Below are 14,949 nucleotides of genomic sequence, written 5' to 3' on the forward strand. Positions count from 1 at the left end.
TTGTTCACTCCTCTTCTGTTCTAGTGCAGTAAGATCTCACCAAAACAAGAATCTAAAGAACACAGTAAAAGTACAATTCTTTTTGATATTATTTCTCTAACTCTCTGTACATCAAAAGCCACCTGCACTGAAGGTTTATCATACTATAGGTTTCGACACTACCAAACAAACAGTACAGCACAAACCTTAACCCCATTTTTTGGATTGTTACCTGCAAGCTATCAGCAAGCGGGGCATTACAACCTCCATTAAATAGACAACTGACATGAAATTTGCCTAAAATAAATTTTTCCATGATATACAAACCAGTCAATGATTTAAAATTTTAAAAGTCGTTTTACCTTCATATTCCTAAATTATTACCAAACTGAGTGTAAAAATTGTTCTGCAATGTCCATTGCTCCACAACTGCCTAGGTTTTCCCCCCTCTCTGAGTCTGGCAGGCAGAGGTTTCTTGAAGGAGTTGCACATCTCTCACCTCCCTCAATAATCCAGCCTCAGCAATTCCCTCTGCAATTCTGCCAGCCCAGTGCATCAATTACATGACTTCCAGTAGAGATTTTTACAAAAGCTACTGGTGATGAGGGGATTAATATTGTGCCATTACTTCCTTCAGGGACAGTGAAAATTGTTAACAAGTGACCAACCTTAGGTTAAGTAATTTTTCAGTGAGATTTTCCATGTTAAGTCAAATGTCAGTCATTACACAGACTTGCTCCTATACAACACCTACATGTACATACAACACAAACATGATGTTTGTGAGCAAGATTAATTAAAAAAGAAGACCCTACAAGATGTGCAAGCAGGTGAACACAGCTACTGTGTTTTCTCACCCATTCTGTATTTTACAGTGAATTTTCTCACAGGCTACAATAGCGAGGGAAGGCTGATCTGCAGCCTCCTGACTCTCAGAAGGGCGGCAGACTTCCTCACCAGCCTCAAACACCTTTGAACAGTTTTTCCTGTGCACAGCGGGCCCTTGTCCTGTGCTACAGCCTGACCACCCACTGTTGCTTGTTGACCAAACACACAGTGCCCGGAGCCCGCACTGACACAACCAGGATAAGATTCCTTTCAAGGACACCACAGTGAGAATTTCCATTTGGCTAGACAAGAAATTAGGCGAGTAGGAGAAACTACTGAAAAATTAACCTGCTCAGCAGATGAATAAGATTTATTATTATTATTCAGCAGATGAATAGCATTTTACTCTTTTTCTTAAATACTTTTTCTTTCTCACCTTATATTTTATAGTGATCAAGAAGAAAACGGATTGTTTTTCTAGAAAAGAGATGAGCATGGAAGATTAAAATTGATAGAAAAAATTGGTTTTGGGAGATATTTAGAAATGAATGCTTTTTAAAATCTTAAGGCTAGTCTTAATTACTGTAAATGTGTTTATAATGAAACTGCTTTTCAGTTTTCTACAGTAAGGGTAACTGGGCCTATTCTAGTGGTGTTCTAAGTATTCCACAGCCTAAGGATATGCCTTATTGTCAGCCCTTCAGACCAAAAAAATTCAGAAACAAGAGCAAAGCGTTCAAGTTCAGCAGATAAATAAAGATTACTCCATTTTACTAGCTCCAATAGACATTAAGATCATCAGCATTTCTGGAAGAACTCACTTTTCCTCCTGAAAAAGTACTGAAGACTGGAGCGGACACAAAGGTAAAATTCTGGCCACTGAAGAGTTTCAATCTATCTTCATTCATAATAATCTTTAAAACTTTGGTTTTAAGCTACCTGTGTTGCTTCTTAATCCCAACAGTTACTCTCTTTATAGTACTTTAATATTATTTAAAGTATTACATAAAATAAGAATGTCTCCTGAACTTCTGAACATGCTGGATTCTACTAAAATTTCTAAATTACAGCAAACTTACAAATACAGGTAGCAAGGGAGGAAAATGAGTCTGCTATCCATTTTTGTACTGATCAATTTTTATTCTCTCTCACTTTTTTTTTTTTTTAATTAATAACCCATTAAGGGTTTGCTTGACATCTGCTGTCAAAAGGGTATTTCTGCTATGGACAGGGGATGTGGTTTAGACATGAAATGGCTCCCAGCTGCAAGAATTCTTCTTCCAGATGTACAGTAAGCAAAGGCAATGGAAGAGAACCAGCTGCTAGGATAACAAATTGAAAAGGCCCTTTTGACACAAGCCTTGCCGGCCTGTCTGATCTAACAAAGATGGATCATTCATTGCAAGGTGAATAGAATCTCAGTGTGGCACAGAAAAAAAGAGCAACATTGTCAAAGCATCCATTTCTCTCTTTCACACCAAGTACAGCTGCTGTTACTCTGGCATACAAAAACCCTGCAGAATTTTTTACAATATTTGGAGAGCTGAGCATCATACTCAGTGCTGCAAAAATTATAGTTTTTTTCCACAATAAGAACTAAAAAAAATTATAATAATTAAAAAAAAAATCACAGAGACTGTACTATCATACTCTTGTTTGGAGAGCTAGCTCTACATTGGGAAGTTTAATAGGTTGTGTATTATATATTTTGCAAATCAAAGGGCAGCAGAAAGATCACACTACAACCATGTCAGTGTTTCCATTTACAGCTTTAGTTTCTAATCAGGTTAGCTATTAACAGGTAGTTTATTTTCAATAATATTACATGAAATCTCAAAGATTTGCATCACAGATGAGTGATTTAGGTCACTCAAAGAATCACCATCAAAGGTATTGGCAAAAATGGTTTTAAAAAGAATTTGTACGAGTGAGACTTGACAAAGCTTGCAACAACCTGTTAAGAAATTAAAGATTTCCCAGCCAGTTTAATGATAACTGATGGCAGTCCATACCCATTTTAGTTCAAAGGATCATGAAACCTACTAAGCCACTATTAAAGTCTAAGCAAATAACCACTGGCCACACAGAAAATAGTCTTAACCTCCACAGCTTCTATCCCTTATACTTGCATTAAGAATCCCATTGCTTAACTCCTTTTGGCTATCTGCCCAGTGCCTCAGGAAAATTTTAAACTAAACCTCATTTATTTACATTTATTTTCATGTCATCTTATGTCATTATGTTCTCCATGTTTCCTGCACTCCAACAAATCTGGGAAGCATAAACCATAGTGAAAAACTACAATTATGATTTAATAATAAATTGCCAAGTATAGTTGCAATTTAAAAATACGTAAAATCTTAACTGAAGGAAACCATTTAGTATCCAGGTACCAGATCTGAAAGTCCCTAGATCCCTACAAATCATAAGATCAGAGGTCAAAAGCAGCAATTTGGGCTTTAGCCAATACAAGGCATAAAATACCAGCACAAATCAGTTTACCATTCAAATATTTTTTACTAGAGATCTAATAAACACACTTTTGGGTGAGCATATGCTGTACCACGGTAACCTTTATATTCATGGCTTAAAAAACCACTCTTTTTCCATTTTTTTCTGTCTCATTCATCTCCTTAAGATATCTACATACTAAGTAATAGCAGCAAACTGGCTTTACCTACTTGAAGTCCTCACAGTAGACAGAACAGTGGGATATGATTAGAGAGATAACACTAATTCATCTATGCTTCAGGAAAACTTCATAACCATAAAAGAAAGTTTCAAAAACAACAAAGGAGCACAACTGCCTATTCCATGATTAAGGCAGACAGCATTTTAAGTTTTCCATTTAATGCAATAAATCCATATATTTAGAAGCACTACTACATAAGCAGAGCCAGAGCTCTGGCCAATTGCACATGGGTCCCACATCTACAGCTGTACCTTTAATGAAAGAATCTGACCATCAGAGAAGCAGGAGAATGCCTTAATACAAAGACAGGAGCATGGGAGCTTAATGATTCTGGCATCCCCTGTACTGCCTCACTATGCCTTTGGCAAGGCTGTTTGGTCTCTTTGTCCTGGCTACTTATACTTCTGCACAGGAGGAATTGTGATCTGCTCTCTTATCTGCACTTTCACTCACTCCTTAAAACACGTGAGCTTGGAGTCAAGCAGTTTCTCATAATATGAATATCCCATGCCTGCATTTTTTTTGCCTCATAAATGAGGAAGGTCTGCTATAGCAAGAAACAGATAGGCTAAAGGCAATGATGGGTGAGTAACAGCAGCCATATTTTAGCACATAATGAAACATTAATCTATATAATGCAAGATTAATCAGCAAACCAACAGGGTTGTTTAGACTGAGGGGAAACACTACATCCATACACATACAGAGTTATTCCTCAAGGGAAATAATACACTCCAAAATGCTGCTGTGAAGTACTTCATACACAGGACTTGAGAGAATTCCCCATCCTACTTGCACCCATTGAAATAAATGCAACTAATTAACTAATGATCAGATTATAATAGATGATCAAAGTTTATTAAAATCAAAGGAAAGATTGAATTAAACAATTTGCTGTTGGCAGTTGTCAGCTTTTTAAGTCACAATGCCAATTATTTGACAAAGCTTAGCACAGCTGGATATGCTCTTTCAGTTTTTGGAAATAATATTAACACAAGTTGGATTAACTGGAAACAGACAGTATTGGAAACACACAGGATTTCTGCTGACCCCTGAAATAAAATATGAGAAAGAACTCCAGGATCATTACAGTCATGTAAACTCGCCATGGTTTCTTCTTTCAGGTTGCGTCAGAGATTGCACCATGATATGATATTAGATGATACTTTGCACATCTAGGACATAATTCCAATTGCTGAGTATTTCTTACAAAACGGAGTTCATCTATGGTAATATACAAGCCCAGAGGTTTTTTTTTTTAAAGAATTCTTGTGATAGTAGTGAAGGATTCACACTTAGATCAAAAATACATACTTAGGTATCAACGTCAAACAAACATGTTTAACATATAAATATATCTTTAATACACAAAGTTCTGATAGGACATTCCAATACCTTGGCATCTAAATTAGCTCACTCTTGTCCTTCAATTTGGAGACCCTTGGAAATTATTAACAAGAGTGCAATCATCAGGTAAGGACCCTAGAGAGGATGCAAGAATACTAGACTGACTTCTTGTCAGTACTGGGGATTTTTCCTGACTGCCATTACTATTGTCCTGGATAAGGCAAAATCTCTTACAGACAACAGGAGAAGATGCTATTTCTATATTAGAAAATGAAATTATTTCAGTTGTAATGACAAATGGGTCAGCCTTATTGTTGTGTGGAGACAACTGGAAAAATTTTGTCCCATATAATACAGTGTTGACTTATACTAGTGACTAAATTTGGAGTAAGTTCTTGAATTTGCTTGGGATTGTGTTTTAGCCTATTTAACAAATAATTGCAGTGTAAGCCTTCCCTTCCTGAATACATCATGGCCAGCAAATAAATTCTTTGAGAATATTTGCAGTTTGACAATCATCTGCAAAAATCCTGTCCAGAATGTCTAAGGTTTTAAAAAACCCCAACCATATCCAGGTAAGAAAAGCAGGGACTTTGTCTAATTCCAAACCTATTTAAAGTAGTAGAAGTCATGTGTAATGACTCAGAGCACAGTTCTCCTTTCAAAACTAATAAAATAGTAGCAAAATACTTTGGCAAAAGCTCAGCTGAAAGGTGAAAATTTTTGCAGAAATGTAAAAATAGATACAATCTGCTACTGAGGTTTAAGTTTACTATGCTGAAAAGTTTCGACTCAATCATAATATGAAAACTGCCATTTGCTAGAAACAACAGAAATCTATTCTTTTCATTAGAATACCAGTCTTATGACCCATCTCTTCCTCCAAATGCTCGATAAACAAAAAAGTACATCTTTTTTTGAAGCATGTGTTAAGTGGACGACTTAAATGTTTGAAAATTTATTATCATTTTATCTTAAAAAGGGCCTATGAATTTACGAATATATAAACATTTCTAACTTGTTTGAGTTGATTAGATCCCACAGTCTTGCATAACCAAACTGAGCAAATCTCCACACCTTCCCTGTTTGAAAAGCACACACCTATTAAAGTAGATTAAAATGCATGCTGTGCCTCTGATCACAACCAGCACTGCTCTACTTGGCAGTTAAAACCAATCCTTCTGAATTCTCTTTTTTTCTGTCTCCTACCTGGTGTATGCCAAAATGAAACGTCTGTGGAAAATTAAAATCATGCTCAGCAACTTTCCTTTGTCCTACTAGATATTAAGTGAGAAATTCAATCATCTAGGATTGATTCTTGAGTATTTTAAAATCTGTACAAAAAACTATTACCAGTGGAACACCACACAGAAGGCTGGAAAAAAATGATTTGCATTTGATGAGCTGTTAGCATTTATTTCATACGTGCACAAAATATTAACTATTGATACTTGCATTTGCTGGGCATTCAAGTTATTTAACTTCCCTCTTCTGTGAGTCAAACAAAGCTGTATCATAATGGCCCCTCTGACATGATGGCCGAGGTAAGCAGTTTTGTTGCAACAAAAATACCAAACATGTTGAGATTTTTCAAAACAAATACAGGAATTTAGACACTTTTTCCACTCATTCACTGGAGCCTGCATGTCAAAATTACATAGACTACTAAAACAAAAAGTGTCAAGCACTAAGTATCATAATGTCTCTATCTGTCTCGCTAAAAAGCTGGAAAATGGCCATACAAAATTTTTTAAGTGAGAGAAGAAGGAAGCTTAGAATTATTAACCATGGCTGTTTTCACAAGTGAGTTTTGCTCCTGGTAACTTAATGTTGTGAGGCAGGTGGCAGTGCCTCACGAGGGCTTTTGACAAGGAAAGAAGATGGGGGGTTTGGAAACATTCTAAATTTTGACCAAGATGCCTGGAAAACAGTGTGGCATTCCAGCTGGTTCCACAGCACTTCATACTGTGTAGTTGAACAACAATGGTCTGTGCACACTTTTAAGCTAAAACTTACTGACACTGCTGTCACAAGTGATGCACCCTGTGAACTCCTTATCTCGCGTCACAACCTGTGCAACAGAGAGTTAAAGCCTCTGCAGAAAATTTACAACACATTTCTACAGCAGCTCCAACTCAGTAAAACTGCTGTGGTTTCTCAGAAAAAAATACCTTATTTGGTTTGGGATATGCATGCACTAACACTAAACATGGGAGTTACCTGTAAGCCAAGGGATGCCAGATTCCAATATGCCTATTCATTTCAGAAGTGGCAGCAAACTCTGTAAGACTTCTTAAGAAACAAGGTACTGCTTCTATTTCCTAATTTGAAAATCCAGTTTTCAGATTTTACTACTAGAAATGTCAGGCCAGCAGCCTTCCACCGGCTGGAAGGCTTTTTATATGTAGGCCAATGTGATAGATCTTGTTAATTTGTAGCTAAGTTGCAGCCATACCTGCAAGCAATACCTACACATTTCTTTGAGGAGCAACGTTGTCAAAGACAGAATATAACTATGTATTCATATTGGTCTAAATAATAACTTTGCCTAAATATCCCCTTTGTCCAGCTCACAGGTCTGTGCAGATTCAGTGCAATCTGAATTTTGAAACTGCACACAAAGAGGAGGACTCCATAGTATCATTCACTACATGTCAAGGAATTAAGCATAATTCCACTGTGCCCCAATATCCCAGATATCCATATACTAACAGAATATCTTGTGACCAAGTAATCTAACCAGCAAATTCACAGAACAATCCAAACTTGATATGGCCTCAAAGAAATGTTTCAAGCGAACAGTACGCCATGGATAAATGATTGAAATTTAATGCTTTTCCCATGTAAAGAGCTTAAAAGTTATAAATTAAGCAAAAAGAAAACTCCAACTGCTGTTTTGTGTTTATAACAGAATAAAGAAAAAGTAAGTCAGTATTCAGCTTTGTAAAAAGCTATCTAAATTGATGCGGAAAACCTGAAATATCTTCTATACACTAGAATAAAATAAAAGGCAATGACAAATTCCTAAATGCCAATGTGTATATATATACATATATATAAAGATAAAATTAAAATGTATCCTTGCCTTTTTGTTCTTTAACATAGCTCTCCTTACAGTTGTGCATGAGCTGCAGAATCCACTGATGTTGAGCACCAATGCACTGCCAAGCTGGGTCCCCAGGTGCATGAAGATCAGAAAGATATCTGTAAAATCCAGTCCAAAAATCACAGTTCTGACTTGACACTCTGAAGGCCTCATTAAAACAGACCAAGCATGTACTAAGAAATACTTTTACTTTTTTTACATAAGTTTAAAAATTCAAGAACAGGTATTAAGATACACTCACATCCACTGCAAACAGAAGTTTTGCATTTGCCCTTCTTCAATTAGTGAGGAAAAATTCCACCAAAAAATTATAGATAAAAAACCGTTTAATATCATATTAGTATGTATTTCCAGTTATGTCTCTAGTAAAGTATGCAGGAAACCAAACTCTTTATCTACAAGGTTGCAGTTTAGTGCTTCAGATTTGAGGGAAACCAGTGATGGCATCTCAAGCACATAAAATATAGTGTTTTTCTTCCTATTGATATTATATGATTGTATCATCATGTAATTTTAACAAGTAATTAGAGAAGGAATTAATTTCTGGCAGCTCATTAATTTTAGCACATGCATGCACAAACATATGTAAATCAAGCTCCTGGGCTGTCTCTTTGTTTATTTTGGTCTAGTGCTTTTTAGTCCATGTACAGTCTGAAAAAAAAAAAGTGGGGGAGATAACAAAAAGGATTGTGGCTTCTAAATTGCAGAAGCAAAATACTGTCTGTCTTTAGGGAGAGAGGAGTATTAGAAGCCGGCTGTTGCGATTTCGAAGAGAACACAAAAAGAATGTAGTCTCATGTACGTTATTCAAGACTATCTGACAACAGCACTTCTAAAAGAGTATTTTCAAAAAGTGCTGGCTGCTCTACTGTTCGAGGCACTCTTAGATTTTGCATTAATGAGCCTTGGGACAGATTAAAAAAGTCAAGATGCTTAAGGTGAACTATACTGATAAATTATCTTAAGCAGCACAGGGAATGTTTACTCCCTCACAAAAGCTGTTTTACTACAATCGTACCTAACGTTAATTAGGACTAGGTTGAATTCTGCCTTCTTTGACGAAAGTCTGCAGCACTTGAAGAAAAAATAAACTGTCAAAGTAGGACTGGTTGGATGGATGAGAAAATTACACAACTAACCATTTTGACAGGGTGACATTTATAAATTATGAGCTTAAGTCCTTTTTAATGTTATGAGGGTCTTTAGTCTTAGGCACAAAACTGGAAAAAAGAATTACCACTGGTCTTGAAATACATACATCTACTTGGATGCTAAGTGCTATGGTAAACTATTTCTCAACAGTATAAAATAATTAACAGTGTGAATATCCTAATACAATGAGAGGAAAATATTGAATTGAGGCCTAATTATAAACATTAAATATCTGAAGGAGAAAATGACAGTAGGTCGTTTCTTAGGTCTTGGTCAGCCTTCAACTTCAGAGACATACAAAACAAGTGTATCAAGGAAGAAAAAACCCTCATAAAAAGGGTAGGATTTATGGAAACTATTTTACAATTTGGATTTTGTTAGTTTCATTTTTGCTTAAGTCCCCTGAAGAAAATTTACTTCATACCTTGCATTCAGAAAATTTACACTAATATACCCATGTATACTTGGAGTACTGAAAATAATTTAACAATTTTGTAGGCTGGGATTCTGTTGATTAATTAGAACTGAATTATTCCGCATTCATCCACTCCCTGCTCTTCTTTATTATACTTCTACATGTGGAATACATTTTGTTACATTAACACAGTCTGCTTTAACATAAGCTGGGGTATTTTTAAAGATTCAATAGTTCAAGGTAAGTGGCTAGAAAAGAAAACACCTTAAAAATAATCAACCAAAACAACCAACCCCAAAAACTCAAGCAAGAATCAATAAAACACAAGCAACCAAAAAAATCTCACAAGAAACCTCAAACAAAAAAACAGAATCAAGCACATGTACCACTATAAGTCTTTCAAAGAACCCTTAGACAAGGTCCCAAGACCTGGCTTAGGTTAAGCAGCTGCTTTTTAAAGTTTTCAAGTGTCACAGAGAAAAGGAATAGCCAATGACATATTCACAGACATAAAATTCATCTTAAAAACCAATTCTAATGCACAGGCAATATTTACAGAGCATCCAGAAGAATGAGAAGCACTCGGCATAAATGCACACAGGTCACTGTAGTCATAAACTCACATGATGCAAGGGGAGCTAGGACACCAACACCACACTTGGGCCTGGTGTACACACAAAACACTGAAGACCTTGTGCAGGTGTCTGAATTTTACAAATGCTTCCTGCACAGCACATTTGGTCTGCTTCTTTTACGATAACTGGTAAAAACACTGAGATTGTCAAGACACACTAGTAACCCTGGTAGCATTCAAATCTCAGAAGCTTTCTAAATAAAGCCATCAAATGTTCCAGAGCACTCTAAAATTTGGCACCAACTACTGAAAGGTTGAAGTCTACATCAGATCATCTCAGCAGCCCTACAACAGACATCAGTTTTGTGAAAAATAGATAATCTGTAAATGTTAATGAAAACTGGGCAACTGGTTCATGTTCATGAAATACAAAGGAACTTCATTGGTAAGCCTGAGCAATAAAAGAGCCAATATCACTTTCAAACAACAGAACAGTCTGGATTAAAGCCTCCCTGTCATCTGACTCAGGATGATTCCATTTCAACGTCAAGTCAAACTGAAGTGTAAGACAAGTTAATAAGGAATCTATTTTGAGGTATGCAGACTAGGACTGGTCATTTCAAACACAGCTTGCAATACGTGGGTTTAGAGAATGCAACAAAATCTCAACAGGCCTTAAAGATTTAAAAAATTAAATTCAGATCTCAATTATGCTGCATTAAATTGGTCTCAATCAAGAACTGGTTTCCAGTCTTTCAATAAACAATCCAGTACCATTCCATTGCCATTATTTATATAATCATGAAGTCTCAAAATACTCACAGTTTTAAAATCAGTATTTAAACCATAGTAAAACTAGTCACTACCCTATTTAGGAAACATTTAAATACACATTTAACACCACATGTCTGATGAAGGCACTAGGCAAATGATTACCTTATATAACGTTTCTGATCATGCAACGTTGATGGAGTTTCAAGCAGCTTATCCAACAAAAGTTCTCGTAAAGCTTCAATTCTGGTTTCAACTTCAGCATAATCTAGGAGTAGGGAGCAGGAATAAATCCTTAAGCAGTGTAATGAACTGAAAATTACATTATTTTCCTAGGGTATCAGACACTTTTGGAGCTAATGTGGAAACCAATACAAATAATTTTATAACAAGCCATATCTGAACATATTATACATGGCAGTTTTACAAAACCAGAGAATTAGACTTTCAAGTCTCTTCAACAATATGTGAGAAAGATACTTACAGTCACATTTCAATTGCTGTAATCTTTTTTTATGTCCAGTAATACCAAGCCTAAATAAATAAATATAATTGGCCATGATTCCACATTTTGCAGTATATACCTCACTCAGAAAACTTGCCAGATATATTGCCTAGAGTAATTCACACCATAAATCCATAATTTGTATGGATGAAAATCTGTATCAAAACCACATAAAACTCTTTGGCCTCCTGTGTGCTTTTTAGCCTTTAAGCTAAAAAACCCGAAACCATTAAATAACAGAATCCGCATCTTACATTTTTTGAACACTTGAACCTCGGTCTTTCCGAAGAGGGACTTGGCTTTTTCGTAGTCATTAATAACCACATCATAATCGCCCTTAAAAACAAAACCAAGCATTTACATTTGTCAAGAAAAAGATCAGTGTCAAAAGGCTACTTTCAGCAAACAGAAAATTATTTTTAAAGTATTATACCTTTTGGATATTTCTTTCAATGTTTAAGGGAAGATTGAAAAGAAATTTAAAGCGCTGAAGAACATTAAGCGCGTTTCTTGTTGAATCAGCTTTGTCCTTGCGACCCAGCACTTCTTGAAATAAGGTATCTGCTGTGTTACTGGCTCCTATTTCAAAAAAGGGTGACAGTAAGAAAAAGTAGAGTAAGTAATCAGTTGAAATCACAAACAGATTTTCTTCATTTTAATGAGTTATTCAAGGTGTTTTTAGAGCAAATGACTAATTATTGCTGATTTTCATACTTTTTTGTTCAACTGTGTTAACATTTTACAACAGCTGAAATTCTATTTCAAAGTGAACCACTTAGCATTTTAATGTGGTAAGACCCCTGTGCGATTAAAAACAATCACTCTTTCCTAATTTCAAATGCTTAGCTTTGCTGCAGATATTTTATAGTTTGCTTTGGCTCCAGATGTACATTTTACAACCAAATTATGCATCTCAGGATATAGAAAAAGCCATAGAAAGCTTTACATTTAAAATAAGTATAATTACATTTTGGTAATTAATGTCAGAGCTTCTAAAGTTATCACTGGGTTTTGCAAAAAAATGTTTAATGTTTTTAAGTCAAGTCTTAAAAATTATTAACAATATTTGAGCCACTTAAAAGTACCGATGGTCAAGACAAAGACAACGTCATGACTAAAAAAGTCTAACTAGCTGGTCACTGTAACAGAATTAATAGAAATTGTCTTCACATTGCATTAAAACTCTTACTGGCTTCATCACACACAGGATGAAGCCTTAGTCAACAATTTCATGTATTTAAGTCTCCATACTATCTACGAATACTCTTCAATAAATACATTAAATATCGCCCTAAAACCTTTCCTATCAAAACTAAAAAGGCTTCTATTTTCTAATAAAGATTGTTTCCTAACACAGAATAATAAAATTTCATTTTTAGCAGAGAAGACTTACACTACATATGAATATTTGCATTTTTCAACTTATGACTTACTTTTAATTAACCAAAACAAAACAAAAAAGGGGGAACCGCTTTAGCCTTTTTGATCATTGCGTGTAGAAGTTTCTACATTATCTGGTCTAGTGACTATACTTTAAGCAAAGATGAAAAAAATTACATCAGTCTCGCTGGGTGGCTCGCATGCCATTTTCTCTAGTCAACACTGTGGGTGGCCTGCTCATGTTAAAAGTAGTCTTTGTAAAATAATTGTTATATCTAAATAATGTTTAAACTTTGTTGAAATTTTGAAGCCTTGATGTAAAAAAAAGTTTTGTCAGGACATCTATTTCCACCACATACTATTCAGGATAGAATACTTTAATCCATTAAGGAAAAATGCACAATGAAAACAGTTAGCTGCACATTTAAATACAGATCACTGTTAAAGTATGATTTTTCTCAAGGTTATAAGAAATTATTGTTTTGTAAATCCTTCTAGTAAATAACATTTTGTTTGTTTGAATTCATATATTTCTTCTGTATTCTCTTAACACCCCAGAAGCAATGTGCTGTACCTGGGAATTAAAGTTATATTCAAAAAGGTTTTTTTTTTTTTTTTTTTATTTTTATTTAATGCAAACCTTTTTTAAAAGGTAATTGACAACTGCAGGAAGACCACAGTGAATTCTATTTTCAGCTCTTTATGAAATCCTCAATTCAGGTAAATGATTCTATTTTTTTTCAGGGTACTTTTCCTGTTTTATAAGAAATTGAAATATATCAGATTACTTAATAATGTATTCATAAAATTCAATACTTAACGCAAAACAGGTCTACCTTTTTAGAATTAAAATATTGTAACATTTCTTCCCTCCTCATCCCTCCAAATTCTTTCTACAATAACAATCTTTATCTCTTGATTACTGATGAACCATCCATGGATAAAGTTTCAGTTCTTATATTGACTAATTATGTTTTCAAAATGGATGATTCATCTACAGTGCATGAATTTTTTTACTTCAAAATAAATCTCTAGTTATTCAACAGTTGTCTGTCTTAGAGCCTGACAAAAACGCTACATAAAGGAATTTGATTAACCTCCTTTAATATGCAATTCTTCATTAAATTAATTATACAGCACTCTATGTTTTTAATAAAATAAATTAAACAGCTTGTTTAGTAATTAAATTGAGCAAAAATTCCAAACATCTATAATTCCAGCTGAAACACCAAAGTGTTCTTTTACTATAGCAAGCCACTTCAATTCAAGAATTTGGAACCCTCTTAACATGCATTCAGATGCTGTGGAAAACATGCTCATTTTTAAGGGTTTGTAAGCAAGCTCATGCAACAGCAGCTGTCTCTCAAAACATGCACCTACAGCCCACAAAATGCACAATTCAACTAAAGAATTAAAGTCATCTTTGAAAGCAGTCCCTGCTACTCATGGATTATGGAAGCTTTTCAGTGGTCAGGCAAGAAACAAAGCTTTGATCCTAAACTACTTTGCATAATATTATTTACTCTTTTTAAATCCTTGTATTCCTACTTCCCTGCCTCCCACCCATCATGACTTGCAAAGTATCGTGAGGAAAAGCAGCCAATTCTTTTCATAGCAGAGCCAAACTTCAAACCACTCTGAAGTGTCTGGCACAAGTTCCTCTACCATTCCAGCTTGAAAAAGACAGCTTGCATTGTCTAGTAGAGAGTTCAGACACCATTTATCAAATGAAACAGTAATTATACATTATAGGTAAATTTGTCTCATATTAGTGTGTATAGGAAAATAACACAGACCTAAGTTTTTGCTTTTTTATTTAAAATCTGTTACGTGGTTTAGTACAAGGGCAAGTGCACTCCAAGGAATCTATGCTTGGAGCATGACATGGCCTAAATACGGAGCACTGAGGATTGCACTGGAAAAATTTCAACAAATGCTTCTTTTTCTGCTACCTAGATGTGCCAAATATTCTGCACACAGACACATGCTACAGTCTATATAGAGGTGTGAGGCTTTATGTGGTATTTTTTGGTGATTTTTAATTTTTTGGCACTTTGTTTTTTTTATTTCAGGCATCAAGATGAGAGAATAACAATGTTCAAAGTACACCTTTATTGTGAGCATCAAGGAATCCCGACTGAAAAGGGCTAGAGCTGTTCACAAAACCCCCTGCTTTCTTTGTGCTCCCCACACAAACACA

General features: G+C 35.1%; 1 protein-coding gene across 1 annotated transcript in view; it reads right to left on the minus strand.

Moving 5' to 3' along the window:
- Positions 1-14,949, minus strand: part of EXOC2 (exocyst complex component 2) — a 126,689-nt gene that overhangs the window by 64,338 nt on the left and 47,402 nt on the right. The window contains exons 9-12 of the mRNA XM_030944161.1: positions 11,803-11,948; positions 11,624-11,705; positions 11,030-11,132; positions 7,932-8,050 (exon numbers count right to left, since the gene is read on the minus strand). Of these exons, the coding sequence (XP_030800021.1) occupies positions 7,932-8,050; positions 11,030-11,132; positions 11,624-11,705; positions 11,803-11,948 (450 nt within the window). The remainder of the gene's footprint in view (positions 1-7,931; positions 8,051-11,029; positions 11,133-11,623; positions 11,706-11,802; positions 11,949-14,949) is intronic.

Source organism: Camarhynchus parvulus, chromosome 2 (genome assembly GCF_901933205.1).
Source record: "Camarhynchus parvulus chromosome 2, STF_HiC, whole genome shotgun sequence".
Classification (NCBI taxonomy): Eukaryota; Metazoa; Chordata; class Aves; order Passeriformes; family Thraupidae; genus Camarhynchus; species Camarhynchus parvulus.